The following is a 15,805-nucleotide window of genomic DNA, read 5'->3' as shown; positions in this document are numbered from 1 at the left end:
AGCTGCAAGCTCTACTGACTAAGTCAGCCAGGGGCCCCAAGAATTACATTTTCATGCTTGTTTTGGGTATGTGGTCCTTTTATTGTTGGTGATTTTTTTTCTTTTTAGACTTGTTATATTTTTAGTGAAGTTTTTTGGTTCAAACTTGAATCGGTTCTTTGAATTACTTAATTAGCTTAGATCCAAATCACAGCATGATCTTTTTATTTTTTAAAAAAGATTTTTATTTACTTATTTATTTAACAGAGAGAGAGATCACAAGCAGGCAGAGAGGCAGGCAGAGAGAGAGAGAAAGGGAAGCAGGCCCCCCGCCGAGCAGAGAGCCCAATGTGGGGCTCGATCCCAGGACCCTGAGAACATGACCCGAGCCGAAGGCAGAGGCTTAACATACTGAGCCACCCAGGCACCCCAGCATGATCTTTATATTATGAGATGCTCTGCCAGAAAACGTGTAATTCTTGACTTACATAGACTCTTTGGGGGCAACTGGCTGGCTCAGTCATTGGATCATGTAACTCTCGATATCGGGGTTGTGAGTTCAAACCCCACATTGGATGTAGAGATTACTTAAAAATAAAATCTTAAAAAATTATTAAAAAAAGTTTTTCATTTATAAGTGTCTCTATTGTTCATCCAAACCAGGAAGACTGATCTGCAGTTACTATCTGTTTTTGTTCTTCAGAGTCCAGAAAACAGATCTGGAACGAGTCTTAGAAACAAATGACGGGTCGGCCACGTTAGACGAAGATGAGGAAGATTTGCAGAGGGCTTTGGCACTAAGTCGCCAAGAAATTGACATGGAAGATGAAGAAGCAGATCTCCGCAGGGCTATTCAGCTCAGTATGCAAGGTCGTGATGTTTGGATGTGTACTTCATTTGTTGTCTAAGGGCTGATTCCGATCATTCTTTGTTCCCCTGGTAGTAAACGTACTGTTGGTAAAAGTTCTTTGACAATTACTGCAAGAGCAGTAACTATGTACATACAGTCAGCTATTCTTTGAGCTTTCTTAAAATACAAATAACTTTTTACAACCTAAATTATATTAGGACTATTTATGTTTTTATGCTGGTTTTTCTGTTTGGTTATAACAAATGGAAGCACAACAATAGCACAACAATAAATGGAGCTTAATCTTTTTGGGCAAAAAGCAGGGAGGCCCTTCCCAGACCAGCTCTTCTGTAAACATATGCTGTTGGATACAAAGGAAGGCCTGGGCAGAAAATATTTAAAAAGTCTAACTTAGGGGCTGTGCAACTTAACAGCTTAAGCCCACTTGGATGGGTCTGCCTTGACAGTGACATAAGGAGAATGAAGATGTATCCCCCAGGGAGTCCAGGCAGAGGGAATTGTCTGGGATATAGCTCAGAGAGGCTTCCTGAAAGGTGTGCGTGGTTTTTTTTGGCTGTTTTGTTTTCATCCAATTAATGTGAATTTGCCTGCTGCTTAATGAGATTACTCAATGGAATTTCTTAAATATCTAAACAAAATTGAAGTTATGTTACTATGAAGATTATCCTTTCTATCCTGAATTCTCCTGCCTCCTGTCACATCTTGGAGTGCTTCATATGTGTGCAATCAAGCTTTGTGCAGTGGCAGTATCGTAGCCAATGAGGTTTATCTGAGGCGCGATTATTGCTAATTGAAAACTTTTCCCATATGTGTGCAATCCCACTTTTGATTAGTAGAGCCCTGCTCGATTAGCCCAACAATGAACAGATAGCAGCTTTTGTAATTTTAGATATTTTGGGGACCTTCACTTTTCTTCCTGCTTTATTTCACCATCTGAGCAGGATCTCTGCTTGGTGCAGTTATTAAGTGAGAACAGGGACACACACTTCCTTGACTTGGTATATAGCGTGCGAGTATTTTAGGTTAGAGGAATACAGAGAATGGTTTCCAGTCAACCACTTTAAGTTGTTTCTAGTTGAAAGGGCCCATTTCTTTCTAGTAAGTTAAAGATGGCGCATACATGTGATGTTAATGGCTCTTCCTTCCGTGTTGGCTTTTGGACTTGAATCCTCACATCTGCTATGTCACAGATGGGTGTGGACATGGATTATATTTGAACTGCCTTATTCAGATTTGTCCTTGAAAGTTTCAGAGCCTTTCTTATATTTATAGAATAGTAGCACAATGTTTTTAAGAGGAAAACTTTTCAAAAACTTGCTCAAATAAGTATAAACATAGGGTTGCTTAAATTGGTAAATAAAGGGGGCGCCTGGGTGGCTCATTTGTTTAACTGACTGCCTTCGGCTCAGGTCGTGATCCTGGAGTCCTGGGATCGAGTCCCACATCATCTCCCTGCTCAGCAGGGAGTCTGCTTCTCCCTCTGACCCTCCCCCTTCTCATGCTCTCTTTCTCTCTCATTCTCTCTCTCTCTTTCTCAAATAAATAAATAGAATCTTTTAAAAAAAATTTTTAGTTTTTAATCTTTAAAAAAAAATTAGTTTTTTATTCTGTTTTCTTTTGTTTTCAGGTAGTTCCAGAAGCATATCTCAAGATACTCCACACACCTCAGATACACATCTGACTTCAGAAGAGCTCCGGAAGAGAAGAGAAGCCTACTTTGAAAAGTAAAGTAGTTGGTACAATATTAAAATTGCATATTTAATGTGTGCTTTGTCTGTTGTGTCTACAGTTTATACGTGTAGAGCTTTGGTTTAAACTATTTTATTTAGGATTCTCGCCTTTCAAAAGATTGGTTACCCCCTGAACCCTGTGAACATCTAAGTGTATTTTTTTTTTTAATTTATGATGAATGATCTGAAATGATAAGTAGTTTTAGGGAAAACCTTTGCCTTGATACCAATTAAGTTTATATGAAATAAGGTGAAGGAAACCCATTTGAATTTCAGTCATCAAAAGAAAATGGACCAAAGCAAGAACAATGCCTGGTGATCCTCTGGATATGCTTCTTGGTTATCTGACCAACCCTGCAAAGTTCTTCTATCACTTAGCAGTGAAAACAGCATTGCGGTCAGGAAGCGCACTCCCATCTCAGATAGAGGTGGTGGTTCATTGTTCTGATGGTCACTTGAGGGGTTATTGCAGGCCTATTGGCATAGGGACATGGGGGCAAACCATAAATCTGAATCATCAGCTCCCAAAATCCATCTGCTTAAGTGCTCTCAAATTAGAAAATAAAAATGTCATCCTTCCCAGTAATAACCATGCACAAGTTGTCTTCCCTTTTTCTTCTTTTAAGGATAAAACTTTATTTTAAAGGTTACACAGTAAAGTAAAGGTTACACAGATAGATAAATACTCAGATCCTCTGATCCCAGACCAGAAACCAGGAGGCCAGTGGCTGAATCTGGCCTGTTCACTGTGTTTCATCAATTCTGAGATGTATGTATTTTCACATTTCAACATCTCCACAATTAAGCATCTCACAATCATAATTGGCAGTATTAGAGGAATCTAAAATATTGGTGCATTTTACATTTGATGGTGTAATGAAGATAATATTTACTTTGTTTTCTGTTTTGTTTTGTTTTTTTTTAAGTCACAGCTCAGAAGTATGTGAAGGAAAGTTCTGATCAGCTGACATCCTCTTAATGTGAGATATTTCTAGTCTTTATTCAGTGATAGATTAATGGATTTAATTATATAAAATTTCAAAATAGCGCTTATTAGTGCTTCACTTCCCTTCAAATTTTTAATTTTCTTACTTTTTAATTTTGATAAACTTCAGATATCTATAAAAGTAGAGAAACCAGCATAATGAACCCCTGTTTACTTAACGTTGCCCAGTTTTAACCAATGTCAGCACATGGCCAGTGTAGTTTTCTGTGCCCCCATCTCCCCTGCTTTCTCCTCTCCTACTACCAAGCTGGGATTATTTTGTGACATCTAAATTATTTTATCCTTTCATCCATTTTTTTGGAATATAGTGAAATGTTATTGTCACACTATAATATTAATAATTACCACATGATAATTGTTGGTAATTCTACAGTATCATCAAACATCTAGTTAGTGTTAAAAATAAGGGGTGCTTGTCTGGCTTAGTCAGTGAAGCAGATGACTCTTGACCTTGGAGTTAAGTTTGAGCCCCACATTGGGTATGCATATTATTTATAAAGTCTTTTTTTTTTTTTAAGATTTTATTTAATTATTTGACAGAGAGATCACAAGTATGCAGAGAGGCAGGCAGAAAGGGAGAGGGAAGCAGGCTCCCTGCTGAGCAGAGAGCCCGATGGGGGTCTCGATCCCAGAACCCCGAGATCATGACCTGAGCCAAAGGCAGAGGCTTTAACCCACAGAGCCACACATGCGCCCCTATTTATAAAATCTTAAAAAAAAAACAAACAAAAACTCCAAACTGTTTAATTAGATAAAAACCAATATTCTAGAAAATTTCAGACATATCAAAATTAAAGGAAAACAATCCTAGGCCTTAAAAATTAATGTTATTATTTTGACACATTCTCTTCTAGTCACACACATGTATATTGTATGTTAGTTACATCCATTTTTAGTCTTTATAATAGGCTGTGTGGTATTTCATAAAATGAATGTATATATCATAATTTATATGTGAACCTTTGACTTTTACTATTACAATTAATAGTGCAATGAATAATGTTTGTATTAACCCTGTGGCTCAAACCTCTCATCATTTCTTCCAGTTATTCTGAGATTTTTGGGTCAAAGGACAGAAACATTTTTTTAAGGTCTTGGTACAGATTTCTAAACTGCTTTTCAGAACGTTCCCAAATGATACTTCTATCATGCTTATTTCACATTCCATTTTTTGCCAGATTAAATTGGTCCAAACAGATATACTTTATTTTTTTTAAAGATTTTATTTATTTATTTGACAGAGAGATCACAAGTAGGCAGAGAGGCAAGCAGAAAGGGAGAGGGAAGCAGGCTCCCTGCTGAGCAGAAAGCCCAATGCAGGGCTTGATCCCAGGACCCTGAGACCATGACCCGAGCTGAAGGCAGAGGCTTAACCCACTGAGCCACCCAATTGCCCCAAACAGATATACTTTATAGCAAAACTACAAAATTCACAAGTAGACCTAAGAAAAAGAAAAATTTTTATACTTTAAAAAACAAATCCCTTTTTTATTTTTTTAAAAAAATTTTCTTTTAGTTTTTTTTTTATTTTTTTTTGTGGCAGTTGGGCGGGTTGAAAATGTGGAACTTTAATACATGTCATCTTTATCGTAGAGAGGATTTAAAATGTTTGAGTGTCAGTGCAGCTCCTTCCAGGTTGGAGGATAGTTGACTGGGTAGGAAGATGTGCAGTGATGGTTTCCAGCTTCAGTTTCATCATCTGCCTCCTGATTTGATCTTGAAAATATTGCTGGGAACTTAAGGAGAACTAGAGAATGTTTTACAGTCACATATTGCTGAAAAGAGTTAAGAGCTGACTTCTTGATGTTTCTTTTCAGCATTGTCTAGCATTCAGAATCTTGTAAGACTCGTTAGTAAAGGAGCTGAGAAACAGTATTAATCTCTAATATTAGGCCTTTCACTAGAATTCCTGATTACTTAGACTACAAGCTTCAGTCTTTGGGAACTGAGCTCTAAGGTTATTGAGCTCTTTGTTCCTGCTGACCCTCTCTAAATGGGCCCTGGTGCTAACTTGTTATTCAAACAAATTTTGAATTCAAAATAAGGGTTTTTTTTTTTTTTCCCATTTAAAGGGTTTATGATTCATTCAAATAGCTTTTTTCGCCCCGTACGGTATTTGAAGTTCATGCCTAATGTAGTAAACCACAGTATTCATGCACCAAGCATAAAAGTACTGTTTAAAAACCTACTTGTTAAAAAGTCATAGTCAATGGGGGCACTTGGGTGGCTCATTTGGCTAAGTGTCCAACTCTTTTGATTTCTGCTGAGGTCATGATCTCAGGGTTGTGAGATCCAGCGCTGCATTGGGCTCCCCGCTCAGCAGAGAGTCTGCTTCTCTCTCTCTCCCATTGCCCCCATATGCACATATGTGCATTCTCTCTCCCTCTCACTGAAATAAATCTTAAAAACAAACCAACAAAGTCATTGTTAATGAGTATTAAGTAATATGTTCATAGCCAAGATATATTTTCCAGTAGTAATCTCTAAACCCATTACCTATTACTACACCCCAGGTAAAACTCTTACTATATATCCGCAATGTCACTATAAAACCTACCTTAAAAACTCACAAATTGAGTGTCAAATTAGACAAAGTGTGTAAAGCTATTGTGTAAACTGTAAAGTATTCCACAAATACCTTAATTCCCAAGAATTTTTAATTCTTCTCCACGTGTAGCTCTGAAATGATACAAATTCTTTCCTCTGTTACTAAAAAACCATTTCCCAACAAAGAGGGAATTGCTGGCATTGTCTTCATGGTCATGGATTGGTGTGATTTTTTTCATTATTTAACACTTGAGCTCAGTGCCCAGTGGCATGGCATAACAGGATTCAGTTTAAGAAACAAGCTAGTAGAGGTATTTTAAGCAGGAAAATACTTAGTACAGAAACTCAGCGCTTACCCAGTCTTAGGAAGAGCTGGAGGAACAGTCTTTAGGCCAGGCTTCCAGAATTCCAAAGACCAGCTTGTTTGAAGAGCTGTGTTCACTGCCCCAGTTGTCATCATGGGGAATTGGGATATATGGAGTTGAAGAACAGACTGCTATGGCTGTCATCCTAGGATCAGGAAGCTGCCACCACAGTTGCCTAGACATGGGAACACAAAATCTGGCCCCCACTGCAGCTGGCATGAAGCAGAATCCTGGCATGGCAGCTCCCTGACTTGACTTGCCAGCAGAGAACAGCCAAAGCAGCAGGAGGATGGTTGTGTCTCATTTCTGCGAGTGCTTAATTGATAACCAGAATCCTAGCTGTACAGAGACCTAAGATGATGTTTTTAGCTTTCTAGCCTCCGATTCCGAGGGCACATTCAAAGCCACAGTGAAAATGGTGCCGCTTTGCTGTTCAAACATGTTGCATATTACTGTGTCATCAAATATGAAAAGTGTCAAAATTGTTTCAAGGTTGGCAACTCATTTACTTCTCACTTTTCATAAATTTAAAGTAGAATAAAGGTTATCCCTCTTAAGGTCACTGCCTCACCTACCATGCTCCTGTGTTCTGACATACTGTCTTGATTGAAGGGGGAAAGGGCATGGAGAGAGAGCTGATGGGCCAAGATTTTCCTCCTGCCTCGCAAGCCTGTCTCGTGCACATTCCAGACTCAGGGTATGCTGGTGGGAGCATTCTGCCATCTTAGGCATCATTAGCCCCGCATGCCTGAGATTAAACTGAGACAAATGTCGGTATACTTGGGTTTTCTTTGTTACTCATATTTAAAACAGAAGATTGAGACTCTAAGGGGAAAGAAGTATGCTATTCTATTAATAGTGTTACTGGTAAATTTAAAATACTGGTTCCTTTAAAAATCCTTCTGAACATTTATTTTTAAAGCTATGGCTTCTCAGAGTATCAGCTCTTTGTAAGGTTCATCTAATTTTCAACATATATATCTGCATATGATGTGAAATAATTCGAAATTTATGTAAAAGCAGAACTAGTTAATAGAATTCCTTTATACCTTTTGTCCAAATTCCCCAATTGTTGACATTTCTGAGGGGTTTGAACATAACTTGCAGACATGATCTCCCATTACATCTCATTATTTCAGTATGTATTTTTTTACATACAAGGACACTGTCCTACATATATATTTATTTATTTATTTATTTATTTTTTAAAGATTTTATTTATTTATTTGACTGACGGAGATCACAAGTATGCAGAGAGGCAGGCAGAGAGAGAGGAGGAAGCAGCCCCCCCTACCCCCTGCCGAGCAGAGAGCCCGATGTGGGGCTCGATCCCAGGACCCTGGGACCGTGACCTGAGCCGAAGGCAGAGGCTTTAACCCACTAAGCCACCCAGGCGCTCCTGTCCTACATATTTAGATCATAACCACCATGTTAAAAGTTTTAAAATGTGGATTTTTCTGACATTGTTTTTCTGTCTGAAAAAATACAGGGAAAATTTATTTTAACGCAATAAATGGTACTGAAACTTGATCATGCATCTTAAAGTTACATTCTTTCATTGATCAAGTATTTGGTGAATGCCTGCTAACATGACAGGCACTATTTTAGGCACTTGGGAAACAAGATAAAGTATGTGCTCTTGTTAGCTGATGCTCGAAAGAGACACAGTATATCAGATGGTGATAAGTTGATGCCAGAAATTGAAAGGGAGCAGCGATGAGATAATGAGAGTACTTGGAGACTGCTGCAGGTGGCTGGTCAGGAAAGGTCTCTCGGAGGACATGCTGAACCTCAGAGCTGGAGGACAAGGAGGAGCTGGCCATGGAAAGATAATGTTAACTTGCGTGGTAGTTGGGATGTTTCATATTCTCAAAGGTGCTTATTTTTAGTGACTTCAACAATATTAAGGATCTGTAAACCAACATGTTTGCATAAGAATAGCTACCAGCAAATGCTTACGTTGATGTGTTATTTTGTGGTGAAAATTTTTCCTATTAATTTGATAATTCAGATTTTGTATCTAGGTTTCCTAGGATCGGCACTGTGATACTTTCAAGTAACGTAAATCGGACTGGTTGCTCTGGAATTCTTTTGTGGAGTCGTGACAATGACTCTTGTTTTGTGGAACTTTATATTTTCCATATGAATACTTTTTCTCATGGCATATTTATTCTTAGGGTTTGTTTTTTTAATGTACATTCACTTTTGACTTGTTTCAGGCGGCAGCAGCAGCAGCAGCAGCAGCAGGGTCCTCCCGGACAGCTGTCACAGCCGTGTGAGAGACCGACCACAAGTTCAGGAGCACCGGTTAGTGATCCAGGTATGCATCTCTACCCATGCTCTGACACAGGCTCCCTGTGATCTTGGCTTTACAGGCTTTTTTTCTCCCCTCCTTAATATACTGAAACTCTTGTATAACTTCGTAATCTACTAAATCCTTAGATTAAGAAGCAGGCAGACTAGAGTACTCAGTGAATATGTTTCTTTAGAATTACAAACAACAGGGCACCTGGGTGGCTCAGTCATTAGGTGTCTGCCTTTAGGTTGGATCATCCCAGGGTCCTGTTGGGCTCCCTGCTCAGCGGGAAGCCTACTTCTCCCTCTCCCGCTCCCCCTGCTCATGTTCCCTCTCTCGCTGTCTCTCTGTCAAATAAATAAATAAAATCTTTAAAAAAATAATAATAAACAACACTTGCAATTTAGAGTAATTAATAATTCTCCAAAAATTCCTCAGATATAATGGATACTAGTAGTTGGAAGATGAATACATTTTACCCCCTGGAAAACTAAAATGCCCAAGGGTAGTCTAGAATTATTTATCAGGCCTTGGTTTAATAGGTCTTAAACTTTGGTCAATTATTGGTAGTACAAGTTGAGTAAGAAAACAACTGTATGTGACAAAGGCCAAGAAAATTCAGATGGGCAAAGATTTGAATAGCTCCTTCACCAAACATATGGTTGACAAAGAAGCCCATGAAAATATGGTCACTATTAATAATCATTAGGGAAATGTAAATTAAAATACAAAGAGATACCATTACACACCTTATTATAAGAATGGTTTAAATAAATGTGAATAAAATGTAAAAAAAAAAAAAAAGAATGGTTTAATAAAAAACAAAATCGAGAGTACCAAATGCTGGCTAGGATCAGAGCAATTAGACACCCTTACATTGTTGGTAGGAATATAAAATGGTACAGCAACTTTGGAAAACGGTTTAGTATTTTCTTACAAATTTAAATGTACACTTAACCATATGATTCAGTAGGCCCCATTCCTAGGTATATAACCAAGAAAAAAAAGAAAACATAAGTTCCCAGAAAAACTTGCAGGTGAATGTTCACAGCAGCTTCATTTTTAATTGTCAGAATCTAGAAGTTACCTAACTGTGGTCCTTCAGTGGTGAGTGAATGCACAAACTGTGGTACTTGCAAACAGTGGACTACTATTTCACAATAAAAAGAAATGAACTGGGGCTTTTCCCTATTCTCCTGCTATTTACAGCTAATAACCTGGACATTTATAACAAACGTAAGAAAATTCTGAAAGGCAGAGAGAAGACAGGCTGTATAGGAGGCTCAAGGACCAGAGGAATGACACAGTAATGTGTAGCCTGGATTTTCTTTTTGTCTCACATATTCTGGACTTGGTGCTGAAGAAGCCACAGTAAGGATGAAGTAATAAAGCCTGTTCTGTATGGTCAAAAGGGACTACTTAGCAAGTAAAAACTTTTGAGATAATAAATACTCTATTCCAGCCAAACAGGATTAGGTAAATAAACTGGCCTTACTGTCACCCCACCCCATTGACACAGACCAGGTAGGAGGGTAGACTGGTATCCCAGCTGCCAGGAACGAGGTGTACCTCCTGCTTCCCCTGGCTAGGGTGGTGTCAGAGAAAGCCACGTGGGAAGCTGGGACTTTAGGTCCCTCCAGGAGACAACGAGGGGCTCTTTCCCATGGTGTCCATGGTTGTAGGGAGCCTACACTTCCCACCCACCAATACAATGTGGAGGCGTCCCTCTGGCTTCCTGCCTGGCTGGTTTCAAAAGAGGCCCAGTGGAGAATTGGAGTTAGTGATTTGAGGCACTAAAGAGGCCATACCCAGAATGTTGGTGAGAGGCGATAAGGAAGCATTCCTGCCCCTTCTGGTCAAGGAGCTAGCAGTTGAGAACAGTGAGGAGCCAGAACCCCCACATGGGCACAGAAGTAATGATCACACACACGCTCCCCGTCTCGGGCTGCAGCAGGGCAGTGCCCCTCTCCCCCACTTGGTGCTGTGTCAGAAGAAGCCTCCTAAAAGAAAAGATTTAAGTAAGACTTACAGTCTTATAAAATGCAACACCACAGATGTTTAGGATGTGATCAGAAGTGTTACCATACCAAGAGCCAGGGAAAATTCAGCTTGACTGAGAAAAGACAGTTCATAGATACCATCACCAAAATGACACTGGTATCAGAATAAATTCTCACAAGGCTTTTTAAAGCAGCCATCCTAAAAATGCTACACTAAGCAACTATGAACATGCTTAAAACAAATGAAGAAACAGAAAGCTTCAAGAAAGAAATAGAAGATGAACTAAATGGAAATTTTAGAGCTGAAAAATAATAATACCTGAAATTTGAAAGTGCAGTGATTGGATTCAACAGGTGAATGGAAGGACAGAGGAGAGAATCCATGAACTTGAGGACTGTTGCCCATTCTGAGCAACAGCGAGAATTAGACTGGAAAAAATTAACAAAACCTGTGGGACTATAGTAGAAGATCTAATGTGCCATGGGAATCCTAGGAGATGAGGAGAGTGGGGCTGAAAAGATATTTGAAGACATAATGGCTGAAAATCCCCAGCTTTGGCAAAAGATCTAAAATTACAGAATCAGGGTACTTGGGTGGCTCACTAGGTTAAGCGTCTGACTCTTGATTTTGGCTCAGGTCATGGTCTCAGGATGTAAGATCAAGCCCCATGTTTGACTCCACACTGTGAAGCCTGCTTAAGATTCTCCCTCCCTCCCTCCTCCTCTCTCTGCCCCTCCCTGCCTAATAAATAAATAAATAAAGTAATTAATTAAATAAAACAAACTGCAGAATTAAGAAGCCAAGTGAAGCTCTGACAGTTAAGCGAAAGAAATTTATGCCAGAACATCATAGTCTAACTTCTGAAAACTGAACAAAAGAGGAAAATCTTGAAACCAACTAGAAACATCTTGCCTATAGCAATTTGTATGATAGCACATTTCTCACCTGAAATCACGGATATCAGTAGAAAGTGGCACAACTTCTTTTTTTTTTTAAGATTTATTTATTTTACAATCTTCAAGCATGCATGAGCAGGCAGAGGCAGAGAGAGAATCTTCAAGCAGATTCTCCACTGAGCACAGAGCCTGATCTCGTGACCCTGAGATCCTGACCTGAGCCAAAATCAAGAGTCAGATGCTTAACCAACTGAGCCACCCAGGCACCCTTCATTTTTCAAGTGTTGGAAAGAAAAAACAACCCAGGGGCACCTGGGTGGCTCAGTCGGTTAAGCATATGCCTTTGGCTCAGGTCATGATCCCGGACTTCTGGGATTGAGTCCTGAGTCAGGCTCCCTACTTGGTAAGGAGTCTGCTTCTCTCTCTCCCTCCGCCCCTCCCCCTCACTGGTAGTTCCTCTCCCTCCCTTTCTCAAATAAATAAAATCTTAAAAAAAAAAAAAGAGAAAAAAAAAAGGAACCCTAGAATTCCCAGTGAAAATTTTTTTCAGGAATGAAGAGAAAAATTAAGAGAATTTTCATTGGTAGACCCATCCTAAAATAATGGCTAAAGGAAGCTTTCTAAACAGAAATAATGGGGGCGCCTGGGTGGCTCAGTCATTAGGAGTCTGCCTTCAGCTCAGGTCATGATCCCAGGGTCCTGGGATCGAGCCCCACGTTGGGCTCCTTGCTCAGCGCCTGGTTCTCCCTCTCCCACTCTCCCTGCTTGTGTTCTCTCTCTCGCTGTATCTGTCAAATAAATAAATGAAATCTTTAAAAAAAGAAAAAAAAAACAATAAGAATTAATCTGGGAACATTAGAAAAAAAGAATAGTAGTAAGAGTAAAAATATGGGTAAGCAATAGATACTCCTCTCCTTTTGAGTTTTCTAAATTATGTTGGATGATTGAAGCAAGAATGTTTTTAGTGTACATGTAGAAAATATTTAAGGCAATTACATTATAAATGGTAGAGTAAAGGGAGGTGAAATTTCTATGTTTTTCACCTGTTACAGTCATTCTGGAAAATAGTTTGTCAATTTCTTTAAAAATTGAACTTGTACCTACCATACAACCCAGCAGTTACACTCCTGGACATTTATCTCAGAGAAAGGAACACTTAACCTGTCCATGCAAAAACCTGTACACAAATGTTCATAGCAGTTTTATTTCTCATAATGAAAATCTGGAGACAACCAAAATGTTCTACAGAAAGGCAGAGAAGTTTAAACAAGTGGTAGTATATCTATGAAATACTACTCAGGACTAAAAAAGAAACCAGCTCTTGATACATGAGCAGTTTGGTTGTGCCTCAAGGGCACTATGCTAAGTGCAGGAAAGATCTGTTACAGTGTGGTTATAGTTGTGTAACATTCTAAAAATGACAAATTTGGGGGCACCTGGGTGGTTCAGTCGGTTAAGCATCCGCCTTCGGCTCAGGTCATGATCCCAGGGTCCCAGGATTGAGTCATGCATAGGGCTCCCTGCTCAGCCAGGGAGTCTGCTTATCTCTCTGCCTCTCCCCCACTTGTGTTCTCTCTCTCTGTCAAATAAATTAATAAAATCTTCAAAAAAATAAATAAATAAAAATGACAAATTTGTAGAGATGGAGAACAAATTAGTGGCTGCCTGCAGTTAGGGAAGTTGGGGGCAGAGAAGTGGGTATGAATCAGAAGGGACAGCAGGAAAGAAATCTTTGTGGTAGTTGAACAGTTCTCCGTCCTGGTTGTGGTGCTGGTGGTTACACAAATCTACACATATGACGACATAGCATAGAACTACACACAGCTTTGTACCAATGTCAATATCCAAGTTTGGGGTTAAACTGTAGTTCCCTAGGATTTAACTATTGGGTGAAATTGAGCCAAAATGTACACAGGAACCCTTTGAACTATCTTTGTAACTTGCTGTAAATAAATTGTTTAAAAACAAGATCTAGGTAACAAATTATGTATATGTATGTATACACACACACACACACAAACTAAGTTTAATTTTTCATTTAGCATAATGCACTTGTTTTGAAATACAGAATAAATGTATTATGGGGATTGACCACAAAGGGGCAGCACGTGCAAATTTGGGAGAGCAGTGGGCAGGTCTGGATCTGGTGGTGATGGTAGTTATATGGCTCTGTGCATTTGTCAAAACTTATAAAACTGTAAGAGAGTGCATGTTACTTTATTTAAGTATAAGAAATTTAAAAAGGAAGCTATAGTAGTCAAATGTATTTTCTAAGAGCTCACCTTTTGATGACTTTTAGAATTTTCCAGAAACGTCTAAGAGAGATGCTTGTTTTCTTTCCCAACAGGAGATGCTATGAGTGAAGAAGACATGCTTCAGGCAGCCGTGACCATGTCTTTAGAAACTGTTAGAAATAATTTCAAAACAGAAGGGAAAAAATAATACCTTTTACAAATCATTTAGATATTCATATTTTCCAACATTATTATTCTGTGTGGTTAGAGCATAGAGGGTCCATTTTAGTAATGTGTCAAACAATGTTCAACAGAGGAGATAAGACTGTTAGGTGGTTTGCAACAAAAAGATGAGAAAGTGGAAAAATGCGCCAGTTGTGGGACTAAATAGTGATCTTCCAAACACTAGCCAACGAGGCATTTAGCAATTAAAGAAACTTAAAATAGTTTTCTAAATGTTCCTTTTTCTTTCTGAGTGTGCAATATCTCTCATGTCTAAAATTAGGGCATTTTTCTTGGATCTTTTTGCAGACCAACTAATTAGCTCTTGCCACAGAACATTTTCCATACATGTTCTTCTCATCCTTTCTGTTCAGGTCGTTTGACTCACTTTCCATCACCTCATAGTTGCTTTTCTTTCTCATTAACCAAGTTAACCTTTTAGGACAGTGTCTCTTTTCTGTGTTGATAGTAGTAACAGTTCCAGAAAGATCCACTGCTTTCCCTCCAATTATGTAGCTTGCCCTGGGATGTTTTCTTATGTTATTTCTCTAATCACAGTTTCTTTGCTACTTGGTTTTCCTTACTTTTCTACAGCTCTTTTGAAAGATGGTAATCTTTCTGGAGGTTTTGCTTTTTAAGCCCTCTAAGATGGGATCATTAGTTCATGATTCTGGTGCATTCCAAAACGCTGAAATCAACAAGTATTTGAGAATAAATGAGAATTTTTTTTAATGTGTGAGCACATCCTTTTCTAGATGTTTTCTAGACTGTCACAGCTCTGCTGTGACTTTTTCTCCTGCACCTTGATATTTCCTTTTCTCCAGCTGAGAAAAAATAGGAGAAGCACAGTATGCAAGCAAGTTTCCTTCTGTGTCAGACTTCACAAATAATACCCACCATGAATGTATGAGAGACAAAGTTTGGCTTTCAATTTAGCGGCAGCTTCATTTTATTCTCTCTTGTGACCGGAGCTCTCTTGTTTACGGTGGAGTCATGGAACATAGATGTCTGCTTCTGCTGCATATCTTGTAGTAGGTATTATTTGCCAGAGATGATGATCTGGAACATGAAATTAATCTACTAACAAAAGTACATTTACATTTATACTGTGATTTGACACTGACATCATGTTTAAATAGCTTAAGAATTACAGAAGTCACACAGTACTTAATGGGTCTGTAAATAAGAAAGCCTTTAGTTTTGATAAACATTCTTTAATTGGGATGCACAGAAAGTTTCTTGCTGTGTCAGTACAGTGGTATGATTTTGGTGAAAATTAACTATGTCTCTCTGAAATGGACATTTTGGATTCTGTCATTTACTCCCCATCCCTCATTCTCCACCCCCTTTGAAGCCCTTTGAAATGCTGAATTATTCATAAGCTAAAGGTTAGGAAATTTCAGCTAACAACATAGAAAATTAAAGTATGATATGTTGCCATGACTAGTGTATGGCTACACATTTTATCAGGGAAATTTTTTTGACCTAGGATTTATTGCTGAGTTGAAAGGAGATGAAAAATATGCCTTTTATGATTATGAAATAGTTTTTTTTTTTTGGATAGAGACAGATTTTTTTAGTCATTATTTTGTGCCAAATAACATTTTCTGAAGTTTACCTTGCAAAAGTAGACTGTTTTACTTTAAAGTTTTCTTTTG

The 15,805-nt window shown here is 38.6% G+C and overlaps 1 protein-coding gene and 1 pseudogene across 11 annotated transcripts in view; both read left to right on the top strand.

Annotated features, from left to right (window-relative positions):
- Positions 1 to 14,877, top strand: part of ATXN3 (ataxin 3) — a 32,717-nt gene extending 17,840 nt beyond the window's left edge. For 8 of the 11 annotated variants that reach the window (XM_032878663.1, XM_032878660.1, XM_032878662.1 and 5 more), the window contains 4 exons: positions 683 to 849; positions 2,478 to 2,574; positions 8,718 to 8,818; positions 14,039 to 14,877. In XM_032878663.1, the coding sequence (XP_032734554.1) occupies positions 683 to 849; positions 2,478 to 2,574; positions 8,718 to 8,818; positions 14,039 to 14,133 (460 nt within the window). In that variant the 3' untranslated portion in view covers positions 14,134 to 14,877. Of the gene's footprint in view, positions 1 to 682; positions 850 to 2,477; positions 2,575 to 3,506; positions 3,561 to 8,717; positions 8,819 to 14,038 lie in introns of those variants that run through there. The other 3 variants (XM_032878659.1, XM_032878664.1, XR_004385143.1) reach the window with 3 other exon arrangements.
- LOC116879982 lies at positions 1,580 to 1,744 on the top strand (annotated as a pseudogene).
- Positions 14,878 to 15,805: the final 928 nt, after the last annotated feature.

Source organism: Lontra canadensis, unplaced genomic scaffold, assembly GCF_010015895.1.
Source record: "Lontra canadensis isolate GAN:19392208 unplaced genomic scaffold, GSC_riverotter_1.0 scaffold64, whole genome shotgun sequence".
Lineage (NCBI taxonomy): Eukaryota > Metazoa > Chordata > Mammalia > Carnivora > Mustelidae > Lontra > Lontra canadensis.
Note: the sequence above shows the minus strand (reverse complement) of the source record. Positions and strands in the feature narration are given on the sequence as shown.